The sequence below is a fragment of the Numenius arquata genome, chromosome 14 (genome assembly GCF_964106895.1).
Source record: "Numenius arquata chromosome 14, bNumArq3.hap1.1, whole genome shotgun sequence".
Lineage (NCBI taxonomy): Eukaryota > Metazoa > Chordata > Aves > Charadriiformes > Scolopacidae > Numenius > Numenius arquata.
In genome coordinates, this window is record NC_133589.1 from 4,320,831 (window position 1) to 4,344,487 (window position 23,657).

Genomic DNA, 23,657 nt, shown 5'->3' on the forward strand with positions numbered 1-23,657 from the left:
TAAAAATAACTCATCCTTAAAATGTCCTGTTATTTTTATACAGTCACAAGAATCAGTGGATTGCTTCTAATTATCCCATCCTTCCTTGGAATTTCTATTTGTGCTTAACAAGACACAACAGGCTGTGACACCAGTGCAATCATCGCACATCTTGAATTACAGGCAACTGGCTAAGTTTAGTTTCTCCTCGGGAACAATTTTGGGAAAACGACAGTTAAAAATAAAACCTGTTTTACGGTGGTCTTTGGAGTCTATGTTAAAAAGGGACAAGCTTACAGCGAGGTGCCAGGTCAAAGTAGAAACAGATCTTACTCTGGCCGTGCTTGAAAACAAAACTGGTCTCTAACATGGATTCACAGTGGGATTAAAAACATTCCACCTAAACAGGATCAACAAGGAGATTCCTAAAAAGCCCCTAGAGCAGGACAAGCTCTATTGGACTTCACTATCTTTCCTGTAAATACACTCTCACGGCTTTTGGCTTCCAGGGGACATTTACTTTCCCCCAGACAGTGGTAAGACGGAGGAATCTGCTCTAGGCACAACAGAAATATAAATAGTTGGCCATCTGCACCGTGCCTGACGTACCAGACTGGCAGCTGTATCTTCGCTGGTAAGCACGCTATCAGCACACGGTCCCCGCTCGCCCAGCATCTCCCGTGGAGCGAGTCAGCAGCCAGCTATTACTGGAACTCATTACCGCACGTCCAAATATTTGCATGGAAAACTTGCCGGACGCTTACTCATAGGACGCCTGGCTCTTGCATGATCTTCTTAATGCTCCCTCAACACCCCAAGGGGATGAACATTTCCAGAATTAGCACCTACAGCCCCACGTTTTTCTAGGAAGCAGCATCTACTTGAAGCCAGAATCCACACCATATTTCAACTGTTATTGTTTTACACTACTCTCTTTTTTTCCTTTCTTTTCTCCTTTGAAAAACGTGATGCTTTTCTCTGAAGAGTCATCCGTTGCAATTTGTATTGTCATGGCAACACAACTCCCCCCACCTCCCCCCAAACCCCATCCCCGAGTCTCTCATTGTGTTCGTTACCAGACGGGCAGGGAGCACGTTGCATACAGATGAACGGAGCCTCTCCGAGTGGTCTCAGGCCTCTTCTCCCCACAGCTGTACTGACACAGCTATAACAGGGGGTAGAGTTGCAGCAGGAGAAGGGAAGGAGCCTTACTAAGTCAAATCTCCCTATTCAGGCAACGAAACAAGCTTTATTAGTACCAGGCATTTACAGTTGTACGTACAACTACACCGCTTAAAATGAAGAGACCCGGTTCATAACCAGTTGGAGCAACACGAAAAAAAAAATAATACTATTCAGAGCAGGTGTAAGATGGTTTTGCGAAGGCAGCTTGGACATACTGGTAAAGAAAAAGGGAAAGAAAGATCGCTCCACAAAGGAGCGTACTCAAGAACAGGGCTCTGGAGCCCTCTTATGGCAGCTTGCTCTCAGCTTCTTCGGAGCACAATCCCACGTACGGCCTCGTAGATCCCTGTGTAGACAAGGACGCGATGCCATTGAGATAGGGTGGGAAAGAACATCACCTGGCTGGGACTCAGCTTTGATAACGCAACTTTTTAAACACCCACGCTTCCAGCTGCTTGACTGCTCCTGATGAGCGTGCAAAGCCTGGACAACCCCCACATTTAAAGGGGGTGACAAAAACCAGTGAGACCCACCTCCTCCGAAGCCAAAGCGTTGCTTTAGCAATAGAAAAGCCTGAGGGTTGCTAAGGAAATTACTGAATCTACTGCTCCAGCGCCAACAACCGCTCCGTAGAGCTGTCAGGCTGCCCGGTGCCACGCAGCAAGGCCAGACTGGTTTCATACCAATCGTTTCTTGACTTCGCCAAGGCCAGTAAGGTCCGACAGAACCACAGAGCTCAGTTATCGACTGGTCAAAATCTCTGCCCGGCAGCCACTCGGGGAGCACACGGCAAGGAGATGGTTTGCTGCTAACGGGGATGAGCACGGCTGCTGGGCTCCGAAGGGGTTACAAAGATGGAACAGCAGGGAAATATTTATGGAGGAAAGATGCTGAGCTGTGCATGTTTCCCAGGCTGGAGATGGTTTTAATTTACCTCTTGCAAAGGCTGTGATTATTTGCTGCTGTTTTTTGTTGAAAGCAACTATTTCAGGCTCACTTGCTCCCTCTGGTGTCACAGCTCTGCAGCTGATGCAGAATAAAACGCCCCAAACCCACGCAAACTACAAGGAATCCTGCTTTTTTTCCCCCCCTCTGGGAAAGAGGAGACAATATTTGTAGGTGCTGGCGATTACCATGGCCTCGCCAGGCACAGAGCGTTCTTTGACTATAGCACACTAACAACATGACGGATATTTCCTAGAATTTAGGGCTACAGCTAGAAAGAGTCTCCTTCTGTTTTTCCAGCTCTCCCGCTCGGAGAAGTCTGCCCGACTTCAGCTGAACCACAGCATCCACCACGCTCCTCGCTATGTTTTCCTCTGCAGCAGCCCCTGAGTGCACGGGTCCGGTCAGTGTTGACATACTGCTATTAAAAATCTTAGTTTAAACCTTTTTATGAGCACAGAGATTTTAAAACTAGGAAAGTATCCTCGCCATTAGCTAGACCGGAGTCTGGCACCTGATCACCTTGGGACTCGCTGTACTCTGAGGGAGGAAGCCGAACCTCATTAGCCCTCTCATGAAGCTCCCCAAGCTCCAGAAACCTACACAGCCACACAGACAAAAAGGAACCCATCTTCCCCATGATCAAAACTATCGTTTCCCAGCCAATACTGCCTCCCCCGGCATTTAACTAGATGCCACCTTGCTGTATAGCTCTTCTGCTTCCTTCTTCCAGCCTCAAGCTGTTCCTCCTCTGCTTTTCCTTTATGTTTCTCCTCCTTTCTCTCATTACCGAGTTGCTGTACAATGCTGCCACAGCACTGAGGGCAACTAAAATGCTGGTCCTTGGCACCCCTTTTTTCCCTTTGGGAGCTGCAGCTGTTGCTCTCTCCATCCCCACCTGGGGGATGCTACACACAGAGGCTGCCTGGCCCCCTGCACCCTCACTAACACCCTGCGTGTCCCCCTGCACCCTCATTAACACCACAGCAGCATCGCTGCTTCCCCAGCCTGGCAGAATCCCTTCTCACAGCCCACGTGAGCAAGGTTTTCAACCTCTCCTCATAAAGCATCCGCCCCACTTCGCATTCTCGGATTCGTACGTACCTTGAAGGGAACCATAAATATTTGCCTGGATTTTCTGTTAATCTTGCTACGACATAGCTATTAGGATTACTGGAGTGCGGGTTGATAAGCAACGGGGCGGAGAGCTGGAGTGTTCCAGGAGATGACAGTAACATCTCACTGTATTTTACTGATGCGGATGCCTTGGTGACCTGCGCTAATCCACTTGGAAAATTACTATGAGGGAATAAAAAGTCTTAAAATATGAAGCAGGAGGTGGAGTGCGGCAAAGAGGAGTTTATTTCCAGACCAGCCTTTTCTAAGTATATGCATAAACATCTGTATCGAATGCTAAGTGAAGAGTCACAAACAGAAAGGTACAGAGAAGAAACCAGAGCAGGACCTTCCCACACGCCCACATCCACATGCATCGGTTCAGTGGCAGGAGAAACCCTAGTTTATAGCATAGTCTTTCTCTTGGTATTTACAGCTAGAAATTACTACCTTCAGCCTGGAACAACAGCCGTTTAACAAACGGCCATGTCGAAATGAAGGCTGTGTTGCAGAGTTCATAGAATCACAGAATGGTTTGGGTTAGAGATCTGGGTGACCTTAAAGATCATCCAGTTCCAACCTCCCACCCTGGGCAGGGACACCTCCCACTAGACCAGGTTGCTCAAAGCCCCACCCAGCCTGACCTTGAACCCCTCCAGGGATGGGGCAGCCACAGCTTCTCTGGGCAAAGTTCTGGCCACGAGCGGTGTTTTAGATGCAGTGATTACCTACAGCCCTTTTCACACAGTTCTCTAACTCCTGAATATCAAGATGGTACTAATTTTCTCCACCAGCAGAATTGCTGTGACCCAGCGTGGTGTCACTAGAAGTCAACCTTGACCTGTGTTGTTTCCAGCACAGGAAAAGGGAGCGCAGGTACAGAGAACCTCACAGACAGGACAGGCAACGCTGCTCCACGTGGGCCAGGAACCTTCTGCACCATCAGTGGTACTTGGTCTAATCGCTCTCCATAAATTCTTCTTCTTTGAGTTTGTCCTGTGGCCTTTGAATCACACATGTTCCAAGGTTGTCTCTCCCCTGGTAGTACTAATTAACACAGCACACGATCCCCGGGGGAGCATTACCTACTGACTCCAGGCTCTGACTCCTCGCATTTCTCCGTCTCCGTGGCTCTCAGCCAGCCACGGCTGTTCACACCTACTCTGGCTTAGCCTGGACAACCCAGTACAATCACAGCTTGAAATGGTGGGGTACAGACTGTAGCAACATAGTTAAAGCGATAGACTTCAACCCAGAATAAAGCCAAAAGTGACCACTGAAGTCAGGGAGTCCTACAAAAGCAGCGATTCCCTATATCAAAAATTCTATTTACAACTAAGTCTAAAAATCTGCCCCTTCCTCCTTCTCAATCAAGATACCCAACTTGATCCAAGAGCTCCAAGCTGACTCAAAGCTCAGGTTTTCAACCTGCTTTGCCTTTTAGACTTCTAATACTCTCTTATCATTACCTCTTATATTCGTTACATGCATCTCTGAAGGTGTACATTTACAGAGTCATCAAGCGATCTCCTAAAATTTCTCTTTAAAGAGTTAGCTTTTGACATCTTACCATAAGGCAGGATTTCTAGACTGCAGAGAATACTTTACACTTTTTCTAAGGATCTTCTAAGCTTCCTGTCACTCTTGACTAAGAATCAGAACAAAACACTTAGTGTCTCTAACACCACAATATAAAGAAAATAAGATCTTTGTCTGACTCTACGTGCCCCAGCACGCAAGTCCAAGGACTGCAGCAGCTTCCCGGGTAATTGCACTGAGTGCTTTCACTTCTCCATGGTGATGTGGGGCACTTCAGAGGAGCTAACCCAGTCCAAATTTTAAGGACAGCATCTGCCATCGAGCCCGTAGAAAGCAGCGAGAAGGGCCACCGACACTGCAGGCGTAAACCGGAGGCGCTCTGAGCGGAAAGGGATCTGGGGTAACACATGCAAACAGATCATGGGAATTTTGCATCTTCCTGACAAGCTTTTGCCACGAGTCCATGCGGGAGACAAGTCAGAGGACCTCGGTCAGTTGTGGTACAGCTGCGCAGTTGCACAACTCATTGCATCCAAGAAAAGCCCGCCCAACGCGCCGAGTTAAATACCTTTCAGTTTTACATCACCAAATCGGCCAGACCAGCCTTTCCCCCACACCCTCCAGCTCCCCAGCGCCTTTGGCCCCCCCCAGGGCTGTTTATCCAGTCTCACAGGCAACGAAAAAATTAGAGAAAGGGCTTAGAGGGAGGGCAGGGGAGTGTGTACGGGCAGGCACACACACAAAACACACACACTAACATCAACACTCGCTTCTGCAGATACTCTCTGGATGCTGGAAATGACAGAAATCCATTTCTATAAAAAAAAAAAAAAAGCTCAATTTCAAAATAACAATAATTGATCGGTGTCTTAGCCATGGCAACTTGCTACGTATAAACGGATGCAGGCGAAGGATAACATGTCTCTCATTCAGCAGCTACTTCATTCCCATTTAACTTTCAGAGCTCACAGGAGGGAACAGAAAAGGTAACAGCTACAGCTAATGCACAGCGGCTTTTTGCCTGATCAGGTCATTTCATTCCTCACCCCGGCTCGGCTCGCAGCTGGACGCTAAGGCTGCCCCTCGCAGCGACAGAGATTGGAGCCAAGAGCAATTTGAGAAAGCGCGTTCGCTTTTACACGTAGGGCCAGGCACAGCCACCGCCTGCCAGTCACTTCCCCTGGCACGAGGCTCCCACGTTAGGACTGAGATAAATTAAAACGCGTAGTATAAAAATCAGTTCTCTACTTATGGAGGTAAAGCATAAGGAAGACAAACTTCAAGCGTCACATGTAAAAGTTCATATTTCAGGCAAGGAACCTGATCCACGTGTTGGGTGAGTACCTGGGGCTGGTACCTGCTCCTTAGGGGATCCCCTGCATTTCTCCAAACAGCCATCGCTTTTCCTTATCTGCACACTTTGTGCTTGGATCAGGAAAAGGAAAGTAAATATAATCACATATAAGGCATTGCCTTTCGACAGGCCACCTTAAGAGCAACGCTTGTTTTTTCAGACCAGGGGTCGGCTTTGACTAGGTAAAGGGTGCTTTGGTTTTAGAGGACCAGCTCAAAACAGCTGCATTAAGTCTCCTGTGCAAGAACGTGGTTTAGTCTGGCAGATGGAGATGCTAAGTAAAACTCATTAATCTGTTATCACTTTCACCCACCCACAAAAAATCCCAGCGGTCTGAAGTCATGGTTTTCTGACACAAATCTAGAAATCTATAGCTCGTACAACAGCTGCAACCAGAATAAAGTTCCAGGAGGAAAATATGTTTCATTTAATTACATGGGTAGGTCAGGATTATCCAAGTCAGGGATCTCTTACAGTAAAACAAAGTCGCCTCTGAAAGTATCTGCGAGCTTGTTTGTGGTACAAAACTGGAAAAGTTACCTAATGACCCCTGCAAAGCACCTGTTCTTCACTCTGCACACCTGAAATACACCACAAAGGGTTAAATCCACAGAAAGACATACTCCAAAAAGGAGCTTTTCTTAAAAAAAAAATACCCCAGGTTTCACATGCAGACAGAACAACTACAAAACCAACTCTTGTTCATGTAATCGTATCCTCTACCCCAAACAGGCGAACAGTGAGGACCAAGGCTGAAAAACAACCCCGATAAAGCCGAGGAGCCGGCGAGCTGTTGTTCCGAGCCGGCTGGTGTTGTGCCTATCTCCATATCTAGAAAGGTTCAATGCTTTCATTCAGGGAGGCCAGGAGAAACTAAATATAGCAGCAGGCTACCAGCAAACACACTAACTGGCACGGCTTCCAGCTACCTGAAAGATCCATCCCTCTCTTCCCAGGCCCCTCCGAAAGCTGCAATCCTTTCCCTTCTTTGGGGAGAACGTGCCATAAGGAGGCACTTTCGGGTTTTACTTACATGGATAATTGCATACACAAACTTTAGGATGAGGGTAATATAATAATACCACGGATTCTCCTCTCTCGCCCCGCTTAGGAGGGATCAGCTGGCTCTTTCAGATTGTTTTCTTTATTAAGCCTGACATCCGCTAGCAAATAGGAGGTAGCATCCTCGTCTCATGTGCCAGGAGCCAAGGCAAGGTCTCGTACGGCAATCGCCTCTTAGCGGAGCAGAGACACCATCCAAGAGCATCTGCTTTGTCTTAACCTCTGCCCTTTGAGGAGGGCCCAGAAAGGAAAAAAAAAAACTACCAAAAAACCACTCTTCTAGCTGCAGACTGGCTTTGTTGGTTTGTACGAGGCTGGATCTCGTGGCAAAGCTTTTCAATACAGAAAGGCCTTGGGGTGAGATGCTCACCCTTCGGCTTCCAAATGGCATCTCTGCCACTAACAGCCCAAGGATATTGTGTTTTAAGCATCAACCCTTAAGACAGACCCCAATTTCGACCCAGCTTTGAGATTTAGCTTAAAGGCATGCACGCTCCCAACACAAAAAAAATGAGGTCAAACAAGCTTCTTTTGAAAAAATAAATAGAGCAATAAAACATTCTTTTCAGCTTCACAGAGGATAAATCACTGAACAAATACAACCATCTTATCTTGTTGGCAAATGGTACGTTACAGTGTCCAGCTTTACGGGAAATATGTTGGTTGATCTGGAGAGCAAACTGACTTTTCATTGTCTAGAAAAATGCTGCTGCTTTTTTTTTTTTTTATACAAGATTTTTGTTTTTAAAAAAAACATATGATCTCTAAGCAGCGCCAAGCCTGCTTTGCCTCCTGCCTCTCGACGCTTTCCTGGATGCCTTGGGACTTTCTGGCCACCTCTCGGCAGAAGCACAAGCCATCTCCTTTCACCAGAAGGACAACTTGTTTAAAACAAGATGTGCCCTCCTGCCTTTCCCCAAACGGGATGGACGCAGTAGCCACGGGACCCCACAAACACAGGGAGGGGAGGGGAGGGAAGGCAGGCAGGGTTTTCCCAGCCCACGGAGGGAACGCTTTCCCCAAACCCTCTGTTCTCAGCCTCTATTTGCCCCTTCGAAAGTCAAACACGACAAGCACCCGGCGAGGAACGCAACCACCGAATAGCTAATGGGTGGTTACAGAAACGTTGCTGGCCACGGGATCCAGCGGCAGCTTCGCCTGTTCAGGATTTTGGCACTGATTTATGACAAGTGTACTTGCCTTTCCATTAGCTGAGGCTTTCTGGGTTGACCCCTCGGCTCGCAGAGGCAGACTCGACATTAAACTCCCATCAGCTTTCCGTACCGCTGACCTCATCCCCGAAACTCGCGGCGATGTTTTACATCAGCCGGGGCCAATGCATTCCATTAATGCTCCCCCGACTCGGGGAAACATCTGCTCTGTTTACACTGGTAGCAGCACGGAGACCACTTAAAACATCACCTCTGCTCCCCGAGCCCACGGCGGGAGGACCGGCCCCACACTAGCCGGGCTCTGGACCTCCCGGCCCCCAGCACAACGAGCCGGCCATCGGTTATTCAACAGGGCAGAGGTTGTTTAAACCATCAAGGCGCAGGAGAGGTGTCAGAGAAGTAGTAGCTGAAAAGGTGGGATCCTTCAGGGCAAAAGTGCAAGCTTGAGAGAGGTATTTGTGCTGACTCCGGCTGAAGATGCTGAGCTGGCTGATTGGAAATAAGGAGGGGTTGAAGAATGCCAGAAAATAATTACATTTTTTTTAACCCCAGTGGTTTTACGGATTCAGCTGTTCAGGCAGAGGTTCAATGGATACGGCTGATTAATCTGGGTTAGAGCTCAGAGGTGGAGGGCACCCACTGGGGTGCCAGGTGCCAACCTGACCCTTGTACCCCTCGGTCCTTAGCCAGGGCAGGGTGACCCACATGGTGGCACTTCCCACAGCAGCAGGAGGAGACGGGATACCTTCCTGAGAGCAAAGCACAGCTCCTCCAAAACAATCCCCCCAGACGTATCCCAGTCTTACACACCACAGCTTACCAGCTTCTTACTGGGAAAGCCTGACAGCCCTTGTCACGTAGGGGCTGCTGATTTATCTGGTTACAGAGAGTCTCCACCAGATCAAGGGGATGCTACTACATATTTTCCCAAGGATTTTTGACAGCTAAGACCTCCAAAACGAGTCAAACCTGTGGCAAAACCCTATAACACTAGTTCCTCCCATTGTTCCAGTGTTAAATGTACATTAAATTAACCCCCGATGTCTTCTGCTGCTGCTGGAAGCTTTCTTTTCTATTAACCATCTAGTCAAGGCTATGGTTGCTAACAAGTCCATGAGGACACATAAAAACGTACAGTAGCCTTGGAATATCTGACAGCATCTGTCACAAATAGAGATAGAGTGCACCACATACAGGGGCATTCAGCAAGGGCTGTAAGTTTTTATTATAACGAACTCGGGGACACACTCGGCTGTTTCCATCACCGATTATTTCACCGGTACATGGATTTTCTGCATTTTAGTTTTTTGCCCCTTTTACCGAGCTTTGCAGAACTTGGACTATGAGCTCACACAACAGTAAACATGAGAGGACGACAAAAAGACCTTGATTGCTCACATATATCTCAGGCACTAAACCCACCATTCAATCGCCCTTATAGGCAAGCAAGAAATCCACCCCCAAAACACCTTTTTTAAAAAATAAATAAATAAATAAATAAATAAAATAAAACCTGCATGCTAAAGAAGGCTGGTTTGATTAGGGCTGAGGCATGCACTTCAGTCAGCCCAATCCCACCGATGCTGGATGCAATGGCAGGTATTTGGGTGGGAAGAGAGTAAAAACCGTATTTGCTCTCGATCTTCTGTAATACATTAGGGATGAGTGACACAAACTGCACCAACATTCCCTGTTTTTCAGCTCGTTCCCAGTGTCCAAGGTGTCGGGATCTCACAGCTTCGCCAATTCCACAGCAAAGCTAGGACACTGACTTCAAGCATTTTTATCTAATCCTCTTTCAACCAGAGATGAAAAATCAGTAGAAGAGGAAGAAGCTGGCACCGAGTGAGAAAATTCAAATTGTCCCTTTCCAGTTCCTTAATTCACATGTTAGGGGACAACCACAGCTGGGAATTTCAATCTCTGGAGCAATTAAAGAAAATTAAATTCAGGGAATGAGGCCTTATGCACTCAAAGCTTCATTAACCCTGTCGCCTTTTAATTAAGTATGTGCACATGAAATTTTAGACGGAGAAAGCATTTGCCTTACTGACAATGCTCAGTTTTAATAGCAAATCAGTACTTCCTTTTAAAAAGGGGGGGAAAAAAAAATAATAATACTGGGGTCGTAAACTCTAGACCTCTCCAGCTCCACGATGGCTTTATTAAATACGTGGTAGAAATTAACTGCCCTGTCATCAGCTCCCACTTAACGGGAACGTCTGCTCTCCCTCAGACACCCTAAGCTGCACCAGCAAAGCTCTGCTTTGGGCTCGCTTGAAGATTACAGGCAGCCCCACCAACACCACAGATAAAATATGAGCCAGGATTTAAGAGCTCTACACTTATTATGATGAGTTAGAGAAATAAAGTTGGCTGGCTACAGCAGGAGAGATTTTTTCAGCCCACGGAGAAGAGATTAGAGTAGCCTGCCTCTCTTTTAAATACTGTTCATCCTTACAAAAGGCTCAGGCCGGCGCCAAAGGCGGTGTGTGACTAGGACAGTTTAAAGGATAATCTTTGAAAGGGGATATTGTCAAGTCCGCCCGGCCTAAATATCCATGTGGCTTTGTACGAGTTACCATCTGACTCGCGAGGGAGTCCTGCTGCTCATGTGCTGGCCTCCCGGCTTTATCGAGAACAGAAACGAAGCAGGCTACTGGTTTATCCGGATGCAGGGACAGCACAAATTGCTTTGAGCTTCCCTGTATTCACCCACAAGCAGTGTCACCCCACTGATGCGAGCGCAGGCTGTCACACACACTGGCACCGGCAACACAGAGAAGGAAGAAACACACGGTCCCTTCCCCTAAGAAGTCTGTCACCTCGAGCTAGCCATCTCACCCAGGGACATCCTCTCGTCCCCTCACCAAGAGCAAGAACATCGGTATGAGCCTCCCACCTTGTGAGTGGGGAGACCGTGCAGTGACTCTAGGAGAGATTAGGCTTCAGTTTGTCTTTTTCTTGTTTTAAAGCATCTTTTTGGGAGACGGATGTGTCAGCTTACGGTAATCAATTTTGTATTTGTGTTTTATTGCTTACCTCTGTATTTTAGCTGTTCTCTTCTTTAAAATAGTTAAAACAATGATGGCATGCGTTTAAAGAGATTACTTTCTCTAACTGTCGCTTACCATAAGAGTCAATCCGTTTTACAGTAAGTGACACTTCCCTTTTCACACTTGCCCTTCTCTCAAGGAGCAAACTAACACGACAGCACAACTGTTCAGGCAAGGCCTCCAAGGGACGCCAGATTCCTTGGGGGATGCTCTGCCCAATTGAGTGAAGAGGCACAGCTCCATTAACCAGAAGCACGACAGACAGGCAATTCCTTACGCCTACGGCAGCCCGGGATTCACAGGTTAATTGCTGCATCCCCCAAATAATGTTCTCGTTCTGATTTCATCGCAGCCATATTCTCTTACCTGGAGCATGAAGAGCTGTTGTTCGCCGCTGTAGGATGCCCTTGGTAGTACCAAGGACAATCTGAACGCATCGAGTGTGACGGGCTCTACCCTGAATGCAAAAATAAACGCAGCCACTTACGCTTCCCGAGCCTTTGACACCAACAAGGGAAGGGGCTTCATCCTACAGCGCCAGCAACAAAGAGCGCATGAATTTTGTGATGCTTGAAGAGCTACCAGGCAGAACACAACCCATCAATTCCATTCCTCCGCTCCTGGAAATTACAGGTCCATTAACCTGAAAAGGTTAATGCGCAAGAGGGTTTTCCCATCTGCGTTCAGCAAATAAGCACGGAGGACACGCATGGTGAAGGCGCACAGGTATGTTACTGGGGGAAAACCACCGTTTCCAATTCAAACCTGCTCGTACAAAGAGTTCTGCTCCCCGGTTCCGATACCATCATTTTACGATGGCAACATTTCCTGACCCAGTTTCTATCTTGCTCCTTATTCCTCTGCTACAAGTAGTAATTAGTAATGTCAGTGTTCTGGCTGGATTGCTACAGTCCCATTAATAATGCAAGAGTAGTAACAGAGAGAGAGCAGAAGAAAAGAGGCTTGAAGGTTAAAAGCAATAAGAGAATGCATTTTTGGGGGCACTGGAAGGGGAGGGAGAAGGAAAAGCAGAAATGCTGGCCTACTGAGATTATAAACCATACACTTCAAAACATATCCTTCCTTTCAGGTGGAAGCGGTGGGTGTGAGTCATGGCTAATTAGAAGACAATATGCAAATAAGAATGACACACAGAGGTGATTTTTACTAAATTAGAAGAAAACTTCTGCTTCACCTTCCCTTTCCCCCCACTCTAGACTTGCTGCCTCACCACTTCATGTTCCTGTTTCTCCGTTACTCGTTTCCGAGGGCAGCGGTAACCTGGCATCCAACGCATGACGCACACTGGAGATTCCTCTCTCCAGAGGAACTTCTGCAGGGACCAGCCCGTACCTGCCCACCTACAGCCAAACCTTTACTGCCAGGAGTCGAGCTCTTCCTGGTGCATCTTAACCCGAGGCTCTGCTGAAGCTATGACACGTGGCTCTGGACCTAAAATAGTAGATTTAACCAGCATCTCCTAGTGTTTCCAAGGCTTCCCTTCCAAGGTCAGGGAGTCTTCTCCAAGACAGCAGCTCCCTCGATAGCAATAGCTTCATCACCATCCCGACAGCATTCAATAAAGCTGCTGGAGCTGCATCACACAGAAACCTCTTCCACCCTCCTTCTCTTCCTGCTAAGTCCAGCATGGAATAAAAGGAAAAAAAAAATAAAAAAGGAGCCTACAGGTTTGGTGTTGATTCCTCAGCTGTTGCTGTCTCTGAATGAACACTTACGTTGACCATGGAAGGCCTAAATTGTCTCCTGCATGCCAGGAAGGCAGCTTGTTTGGGGCTGACTCTGGTCCAACATGGAAAAGCAGGCATCTTCTAAAGGGGCTGCCGGTGCCCAGTTTTCTTGAGGATTTGCAAGACACAGAAGCTGATTTTTAAAGGTCATTTAGCAGGGCTGACCAGCCACACCATTTCTCTCCCAGTGTTTAGCATTTACAGCTTACCACATGGTACCAGGCCTCTTGTTAGTGATGTATGGAATAAAACCAAGCACGTACTCTTTCCATTAGCTGAAATCACACACATCTCTCCCCCTTGCAATATATATCCCAATATATCAGCTTATCAGTGTTATTATTTAACTGCAGCATAGCTCCCTCTGTCACTTAAGAGAACTATTCCAAAGTCCTCCAGCACGATGGGCTCAGATGACCACCCAGAAGGGATAAAAAGCCCACAGGCTCATTGAGATGAGCTCACAAAAGAGTGGCAAAGGAGGAAAAAGAACCGGGAAAGCCCGGCTTCAGAACTGCATTGGCTTTTTCAAAGAGACCTTTCAAGTATCACTTCCTCTGCGGAGAGGAAGTGAGAGGAGCTGGAGGTTCTCCGATACAAACAGCTTCCCCTCCACGACAATGATATAAAAGGATGGCTGTTTTTAAAGAAGAAGAAAAAAAAAAAAAAAGAAAAGAGGAAAGCAGGCCAGCCCTGAGCATACTGTGACCAAATTAGGAAACAAACTCTACCGACAGCCTCCAAAATGGACATCGTCTGCAGCAGCCTTGTGTTAGCTCAGGAAGTCTGATGACTGTGTCATCTGCTGAAATCTGTTTATGTGCAAACAGAAAGGAGAAGCAAAACACCTCCTCGCGCTGCACATGCCAGGTTAGGCCATCCCAGGGCTCTGGCCTCAAGGAGAGAGTCATCAGCTGCCCTGACACAACGCTATTCAAAACCTCCACTTGCTGACTCACGGCCCTCCACAGATAACTCTGCCCTGGGAACACTAAGGTACAGCACGATGAGGTGTATGCAGAGAGTCAGGGGTTTTTTAAGTGCATTTTTTTCGCTGGTTAGCTGTGGTAGATGAAGCTGAGGTTAGAGATCAGTGATTACTACGACAGGAATGTGAGGGGGAGGAAAGAGAGAGGGAAGATGTAGCGTCTTGACTAAGGTCAGAACAATGTTTTTAATTTAGCTTGGGAACAGCCTTTTTTCATCCTCTCCAAGCTCCATTTGCACTGCAGCAGCGAAATGATAACCCCGCTCGGATGTTCTGCAAGTACAAGTAGCACTGGGTAGAGTTTTAACCTTAAACTCGCCCCTGCTGCTGTGGAGGGCACCTGTACCGAGCTCCCACAGCAGTCCCAGGGCAGCTCGGTGGCATCGCTACCTGTTGCGAGGACAGACAAGTGATAGAGGCTGTTACTTCACCATTTAAAAAACAAAACAAAACAAAAACTCAAAACACCCTCAAACAAATAAGCAGCCTGAGCACTCCAGTGCAGAGGTTTAGGGTTTCGCCCTGATGTGAGGGCGATCACATTGCAGTGCTCCCTCTCTTGTTCCCCACATGAAATGGAAGAACCCCCCTTCTCCCTTTCTCTTTCAAAGGTATCCAGGAGGAAAAGGCAAATCTGAGAGCTCATCTCATCCAGAAGCGGGGTCTCAGCCCCTCCTCAACCTTCAGCACAACTACAGCCTTTGGGGTCCTTCCAGCCCCAGCAGTTTGGCTACGGAACCACTCTGGTGACTGCCACATTTAAAGCAGTTGAGGACCTTTCACACCCACCCAGGTTGCTTTTATTCAACCCCTCGTAGAGTCCATCAGCTTATCTCCAAAGACACCGCCATCCTACTTCTGCACTGACCACCGCAGGTCAGTGGTGGACAACCACTTCTGCTCTCAGTGGCTCCTTTGCCTAAATGGTTGTGCCCAGGGAGAGAAGGGGAGCCAAGACTGCTGAGGCTGAAGTTTCCATCCCCACACGGAGCTGTGTTCAGCTTATTACCTCTGGACCTTTCCTCGACAAAGGACAAAGCCACGAAGGGAAGATAGCGCTGCTACCTCTTATGGACCTGACAAAGAGGTATTCACCGGTCAGTAAACAGTGGGAGAATTGCCTTTTCACTGAATGGATATTGCTATATAAGGCAGAAAGCAAGCACAGGAGCAAGCTTTGTTGCTTGAAATTGCACTGACTTACAGGGTCTATTTTTAAAGGGACTAGTTTGACTTCTTGCTTTCAGCAGCTTTTTTTTTTTTTTTTTTTACCCTCCAAGAGACACATACCCTATTTAAACTGACCTCTTTCCTCAGGTCCATTTCCAGGCTGGGCTTCACCCTCTCCTCCTCTGTCAGACTCATTTATCAAGTGAAGCATTTCCACATACCACTGCATAAATAGACTTGACCTTGTTAAAAGCAACAGCACCTGAGCTCCCGCTGATGGAGTCTCACCACCCCATCCACCCCAGCAATTAACCCAGCCCAATCCTACCCTCTTTCCAGGTGAGGTACACTCTCTCTCCTACAGCCCCTTTCTACTTGTCCCAAGGAAGGGTGGCAGGTATTTAGACAAGGCAAGGAGTGATTTTATGTTGATCATTGGGTCTCCTCTTTGGGAAGGGGCATTTAAGAGCAAGATACTGCTGTCACTACTCAGTTCCTGCAGTTGTCCCCATCCCAGTTGTCCCCAAACATACAGCAAAAACCAAGCTATGGGAGTTCCTCCAGGGGCAACACCTCACTCCTGGTCCCTGGATTTCCCTGATGCTCCCTCAGCCAGGGAACAAGCTGTGGGCATTATCATTCAGCTTCCAGGGAAGCAAGGATAGCCCCTGGCACATAGCTTTCCCTTGCTCCCCTTGCAGCCCCCCCAAAAAAGGTAAGCAGCTTGCCCAGCATAGAGCTGGGGATGAGAAGATGTCCCAACTCTCAGCACTCCCCATGCAACTTTGACCCCACACACCCCGATGGGACGGGCCACGTGGTCCAACACACTCTTCCTCCACGGGACCGGACTTTTAAGGCTTTGCTGTACCGGGAGCACCCTCCTGTTATCTATCCTCCTGTAGGACTTGGCAATAAAAACCTACAGGGGTGTTATCTGCCGCCTACAATCACCTCAACCCCACCTTCGGCCTTGGTCCCTCCCTCCCGCCCATCCCTTTAAGGAGAGATACGGAGATCACCGGCGCTCCTGCCGCAATACTGCCGGCGATAGCATCGCCGCTCGCCCTGCAGCGCACAGCACCGCCGCTGCAAACGAGTTTCAATGTCCTTTTATGGAAGAAAAATGAAAATCGCCTGCCCGGCCGCGGAGTGTCTCAGAGCTGAGCCGAGCTGACAGACGGAAACTTGCCATTTGTTGTGGTTTTGGCAGTAAGAGAGGGGAGCGTGTTCCCAGGCGCGCCGCTTGTTTAAAAAGGGCGCAGCAAAGGCATTGAGCTGGAGGAGAAAGCCGAGAGCTCCGGAGCTTCAGGGATGTAGCGCTAAGGAGGAAGGTGGCAGAGTCATTAAAACATGGCTTCGGCTGTTCCGCTGGCCTAGACAAGCAGGAGATGGGCCTCTGGACAAAAGCATGCATGGGTACATGTGCTCCATTCCCAGCCCCCCCAGTAATATAAGCAGCAAGGTCCCCCGTACTGCATTTCCCTTTCTTCTTCATCCCAACAAATTCCGCTAAACACCATTCAGACAGATGCAGGAGGATGGAAATTTAAACCTGGGAGTTGGTCCTTGAGGTCACTGTCACCAGAATGAAATTACAGGGGTCTGCCATAAGTGAGTGGCACCTTCAGCTCTGCTCTCCACTAAAGCTGTGGGGGTAAGCTCTAAGTAACAATCAAATCCAAATAAATACGCCCAAGGAAAAGCATACAGAAAGCAGCAGTCAGAACGGCTGAGCAGAGAATGAGACGGGGCCATGGGACCTTCAAAATGTTTGCGCTGCTGTCAGGAAGCTGAATGAGACAGCAGCCTTCAACAGCTGGGAAAACATGTTGCAAAACAAGGAGAATTAAGTAATTCTCCATATGCACATCCTACTCTGAGGCATTTTGGACAAGCTCAATTTCTCCAACCAGAACAATATTATTATTATTTTTTTTTTTTTTTTTAACATGTTGCACACACGCTCTGCCAGTGACAAATCTTGATATAGTTTAAGCCTAAAACCGCAGCTCATTTGGAGCCGGGCAGGGCAGCTCCGGGCAGCCAGAAGTCCTGGGCCCCGTGGTATGTGCTGGATGACATCCTCGGAAGGCTGTGTCAACCCGAACACATCCCCTGCTGCTGGGTACTCAGATACACACACATTTCCCCTTGCCCCCTATAAAACGTTTGGAACCTACCTCTGGAGGGCAAGAGGCTGCATGCCCCATTACGGAGATCGTAGGCATCGCAGTACATCCCTTCACTTCTTCTGTAATTTTAAGTCTTGTTGGTCATGCAATAATTTATTTCAGCAAGGCCACTCACGTCAAAGCTGCTGCAGACCATACAACACGACTTAGGCTTATTACCATAGGTTGTGGATGCCGTGTTCGCACCCTGCTAGGAGAAGCCGTGTTCAGACACAGCTCGCCAGGCAGAACGCAGGACAAGCTCAAACCTGTCTCACTTCCAACAGAAAATGAAGGTTAAAAGCAGCTGGGTGCATCTCTTCCTCACCAGCATCTTGAAATCAATCCTGAGACATTCCAGCAGCTTCAAAAGAAGTGCCCTAAAACACCCTGGTCCTTGTCCTGCAAATTAAAAGTACACACAAGGGTTGCTGTGGCCAGAGAGCCAGAACCCGAAGACAAAAAGGCAAATGAGTGGAGATTTTCTCCATCCAACACAAGCACATCAATGCTTACTTTTTCCAGCCTGACACTTCAGGGGCCCAGCAGGGAAACCCCCTCCCTAAACACAGCCTCATTAACAGGGAGCACTAAGGAGCCCGAACGAGAGGGGCAGCCCCCCGGGCCGAGGGCAACGTGACTTAACACCACACAACCGTACGCCATCACCGCGTCCAGCCAGACAACAACTCGGTACAAATAACAGGAAATTTTCAGCTATGCAAAGGAGTTTTAAGGAAAAGTCTTGGAAATGCAACGTGGCCCGGCTGTGAAATGAGTGTTGAGGGTTTCAAGCTCTCCGGCACCAGAGGGACAGCGCTGCTCCGTGCATGCATCATTTCCATGGAAACGGCAGCTTTCACCTCCCCATCCCTTGCTGGCTGAAAGCCCTGCAGTGCTTTGTGCTGAGACTGCAAAGAGGGGAGACCATCTCGTCCCCCCCCCCCACCCGCCACCGGGGAGAGCAGCCCGGGAACAAAAAGCCTTGTCTTCACCAACAATACGAGGTCCTGGGAGGAGGGAGGCCAAGCAGAAAGGATGGACTTCCTTTTCTGGTGGGAAACGGGGCTTCCCCCAACGTGCAAAAGTGCACGCTCACTTCCCAGTGCTGCACAAGCAACATGTGCCTTTCCCAGTTTTACCAGAATCGCCAGCTTTGGTTTGCTGGGTCAGGGCACAGGGAGGAGAAACGTGCATCATTAGAAAGGAGGAATTTGAGCACCCCTTCCACACAGGGATCCCTGCGCAAGAGAAGATGGGAGGTTGGACCGAGAGGGCTGGCAAATCCCCCTGTCACCTGGAAACCTGGCTCCACGGATGGTCAGTGACCTGTTAGAGAGCAAAAACAGGTCTGATGAAAAGCCACCTCTCCCCAGCACCAGGTCAGGGTGCACACGCACAGAACGCGGCCATAGGGTCGTTTGGGCAACGTTTCTCCTTGGCTAATTAAGCTTCTCCTCCACCCTGCAGCTCGCAATATTAAGATTCAAGCCCTGGCCACCTAACTAGGAGCCAAACTTCACGCCACACAGCTGGAGCCGCAGTGGCCCTGGCAGATGGCGCGGGCTCATCTGCATGCTCTCCATGCAGCCCTCCAGCCACAGCAGGCGACCGGCAGCTCTGCACGTTGCTGAGGTTACAATTAGCCACATTTTCATCCCTGCAAGGTGCAAATGAGTGGAACTACAGGTTAGATGCATAAGCAGTGAGCTGGGTACGCCTAGAGCTGCTCTTATTATTGAGCCCAACATACATATATACAGCCAAAATGAAGGCTTCCAGCTGGTTCCCATCACTTCCTTTATGATACATCCATAGCCAGCCCAAGTATGAATCAACCTCTCCGCAAGTTTTAAAGGAAAGCCTGAGAGTATCAACATGAACTCTCAAAGCAAGACAAAGGATCCAGGTGATGGAGCACAGAAACACAACAGGACCACCATCTGGTCCTCCTCTCCCCACCCTTGACGAGCCTTGAGGTTTCAGGAGAGCCACGTTTTGACCTTTCCCTTTCCACACTTCCCCTTGCTTTAGGTTCAGCTGTGAGAGCACCGTCCTTCCAAGCAGAGAGAGACTGCTTCCAGCCTCAGTCATCACCACCACCGAGGCTGCCAGAGGCACTGCTAGCAAAGCCAATGCATCCTCTCCAACCTCTGTAGAGTTCCCTAAGATTAGCCCTTTCCTCCCTAAGGGCAACAGTTTCCTGCAAGCAGGAGTATTAACCGAAATTCTTCATTCTGGAGAAAGACAAGATAGCGGGAATATGAAGAACCACTTGCAGCTGATGCTGTGAGACCTCACCACATCCTGCTATCCAAATTCCTCACCCTCCACTTCAAATCCTGAAGTCGTTTGAGACTTCTAAGAAGAGCACAAAGCTACTCAGCAGATTTTTCAGCTAATGAATCAACACAAGCTGTCCAGGAAACCAGAAATCCAGCCCACTGGAATGCTGCAACCCCAGGGAAGGGGGGGGCAGGCAGTACACTAGGAAGGAAATGAAACAGCAAACCAGAAGGAAAGGAACATTTCAGCAGTGACCCCTCTCGCCACAGTTACTGTTCCGTGTTAGACGTTTTAGGGAAAAAAGTGATTTCAATTCATTTTGCACAGTGAAGCGTTCACGTTCCCCAAGCCTGAATTTCGTTCTGTGGTGCTGACATATGTACATTTTGAAAACAACTCGGTTTTTGCAAAAAAAAAAAAAAAAAAAAAGTTTTATTTAAACATGAATCAACATTGCCACCTAGCGACTAGCAAACCTCCTCGCTCCTGACACTTGGATGATCCAGCAGAATCCCATTTCTTTCCCAAATGCTAGAGGCAGATGTTTGCAAAACGTATCTGGAGATTAGAGATCTAAAATGGAATTGTGCATTTTTCAGAAAGAGCTTTCCCCTCCCAGTAAGTTCAATTTTCACTACAGAATGCAGAGTTCACTGCTGGCAACTTTAGTTTTCCCAGACAACAGAATATTACTTCCTATTATTTTCTCAGTACAGGCAAACAACGGTATCACATCAATACACAAACCCAAAGCTCTGGCAGCCTCAAGCATAAGGTTAACGCAACTCAATAGGAATTTCAGTGATTAGCAGAAATCTCTGCTGGGGGACAGGCAGTTCCCTGAATATTGCACGAGAATTCATTGTTGTGGCTAAAGTTACACAAGACGCCTCGTAGCTTCAGTGCTAAGCACTGATACCATCCGTACTGGCCTTGGCTGCCTAGCACCAGGGTGGAAAGCGGGTTCCGCATACATTTGGGAGACTAGGAAACATTTCTACGCTTCTATTTTTCCCCAGAACAGATGGCGCAGAAACAGCAGCAGCGAGTTCTCCCCACTCCGTCCCCTCACTGGGCCTGATGATTCTCCCGTTACGGCTACTAGCGAACTTTGAGAGAAGCACGAAGATCTTCTGCCCTTTGAATGGACACATTTTAGCGAGCTCTTCAAACAAGTTTTTTGTCACTTCCAACTGCATCTATATTCAGGCCACAGCATAAAATAACACAGATACTAATTCTCTTAAGAATAGCATGTAAGGTTGTTTCACCTCACTCTCCAGAAGTTCCATTAGATAAAGGATTACAATTTGGTTTTATGCCTTTTAAACACCCACCCAGCTCCCTCCTCACCTAAAATATTTCTGTATATGCAAGACAGCAACCTAAGACATCAGAAGCCTTTTTTTAGCCAACATCTTCCAAGGAAAGAAAGGAATACTGTTGTCTTTATCAATAGTGCCCTGAAATTCCTCTGTCCAGCCACACAATTTTATAGAACATCAGCAGGATCCAGCAAATACTTTGACTGCTGCCCCATGCAGCCACATTAGATAAATTCATTCGCCTGCTCCTAGGAAGTGTGAAATGTCCTCCCAGCTCTCCTGCCCAACACACTCCAGAAGAGACCAAATGGCAAGAATCCCCCAATTACCTTTCTGCAGCGGGGATTAGGGCAGCTGAACCGCTTCACATCGTTGTCCAGTAGAGCTGGGAAGTTACAGAACGGACACCTGCAGCCCAAAATAAGATGCCATTAATGCAGAGGGCCAAACATATCTTTGCTGAAAACGGATTTAGTCAAATAGCTGTGGTAGCTAATGAGGCTGCCAACCAAACGTCTGCCGCCAGGATGTGCTGACTACTGCCTTTTTGCTCATATTTCTTCGATCACTTCCCTGTTTGCAATCAAAATATTATATGCTCAGCACTGCTTTTGACCATGTAATTTAGAGGATCAGCACAGAGGCTGGCAAGCAAGTCTTGGGGGAGACAAGTCTATTGAATTTTAATCTGCTCCTAGTCAAAGGCAAACCAACCTGAATAAAAACAGACCTGGGAAGGCAGAAGCCTGAATTTATAATACAGCTCTTTGAACGCTGCTTATCTCATAGTCAGCACACTTTTAGGGTTTCAGGGAACAGTTTTCTACAACAGTAAGTGTAGTTTGCATCCTCTGCTGGACACTTACCTGACAAGCTCATCTGCGCAGGCAGCAGCCACCTCCTCCTCAGCTTTCCGCTCATAGTATTTACAGAGGATGTTCTCTGGAAGCACCTTCTCCAGCTCGCTGGTGGGGAATGAACACGTGCAACTGCCTTCCATGCAGCTGAGCTCTGACTAGGGTTGGAAGGAGAGAGCTCAGGTTCAGTACGATATGAGCAAAAAGCGAGACTCTGTAGCCAGAACAATTCCAAATAAACCGGTGCAGAGCCCTGCTTAGAGACAATAGAGCTTAGGTCAGAGGGCGACTGCCAGAGAATAAGTTTGCTGTGGAAAGAACAAGGAGTAGTTCATCAAACCGATCAGGCCTCAAACAAACACTGGACATGGAGATGCTGTTGACAGCTGGGATCACAGTTCACTCACTCCGAGGCCGCTGTGACCACAGAAGGGCCCGTTATTACTGCATGGTCGCTGCTGAGAGCTAGCACTCTGCTCACACACAGCACGTTGCATTCTTGTCAATAAAGTCATATAAAATACAGTTTGTATGTTTACATGAACTAGAGATGCCAGAGTACAAAAGCATCCCGCAGTTTGATCATCATATCTAGAGGCAAAGGAGCACGCGCACCTCAGAGCAGGTTAATAACTTGTTTATAGCTAAGTTAAGCACCAGGATAATTGCTAGCTAAATTGGAGACTAAGAAGGTTAGTAGTATCATAGAGGAACCAACCCACAAATTAAGTTGGGATCACAGTGATATTATGAAGGACAAACACTCTTGGCTAGGAGGAGACTGGCCAAGAGACTGTGCAGATACCATTAGTTTATTAAATAAAAAATAAAAACCAGACTAGTGTTAGGAGTTGTTATTATTATTATGAATGCTGTAGAAAGTTCTCCTAATAATCCAAGTTGCTAAGCATAGAGCACAGAAGATGGAGGTCAGAAAAACCGAAATCCTAATCAGCAAAGATCCCATTGGGAAGTTGTTGGCTTCACCTGAAGGTGAGACTGACTTGTTGGATTTGGATTTCAGGGCACAATTCCATTCAAATATTTCCTGGGAAATGCAGTTACATCTGATTTAAGCAACAACACTACGCAAACAGCAACGTGATCTCTCAATAGCAGTTCACCCATTTTCCCCTCAGGAAATTTCCCAGATGGAAAAATTTCCCAGTTAGGAAATTCTTACCTTCCCAGAGCCAAAAACTGCCTCCTCAGCGTATTTAATTAGGCACTCCTTGCAGAACAAGTGACCATCCGCACACTGAGTGAGCTCTTCAAACGCAAACTCCCCGTAACAGCAGCAGCACTCTATCATCTGACCATCCTGCAGCCGTAAACAGAGGTGTTAGCACCATCATCATCATCAAAACATCAATAACTATTGCAACAGACACATACAACCGCAAGCCATAAACAATACCAGCATGTTCATGAGCAAAAAAATGAGCAGAAGATACACCGTTCCATTAGATATCCCATTTGGTGGTCAAAACTCAATAAGCACAGCCAAAAACCCAGTTTTAAGTAACTTAATATCTACATGTCCTGCTCAACAGGTTCCAAAAGAGCAACAGAACATATGGTGTTTTAATAATTCCTAGCTCACAGGCAGAGAAGCATCTTGGGTTTGTGAAGCTGCAATCGCACGGAAGCAGCAGAGAGTAGACACCATACCCATAGGAAAACCAAACTTCAGATCTGTTT

The 23,657-nt window shown here is 47.7% G+C and overlaps 1 protein-coding gene across 1 annotated transcript in view; it reads right to left on the bottom strand.

Moving 5' to 3' along the window:
• Positions 1–23,657, bottom strand: part of RNF216 (ring finger protein 216) — an 81,944-nt gene that overhangs the window by 29,205 nt on the left and 29,082 nt on the right. The window contains exons 11-13 of the mRNA XM_074158329.1: positions 23,140–23,277; positions 21,966–22,114; positions 21,429–21,507 (exon numbers count right to left, since the gene is read on the bottom strand). Coding sequence (XP_074014430.1) covers positions 21,429–21,507; positions 21,966–22,114; positions 23,140–23,277 — 366 coding nt within the window. The remainder of the gene's footprint in view (positions 1–21,428; positions 21,508–21,965; positions 22,115–23,139; positions 23,278–23,657) is intronic.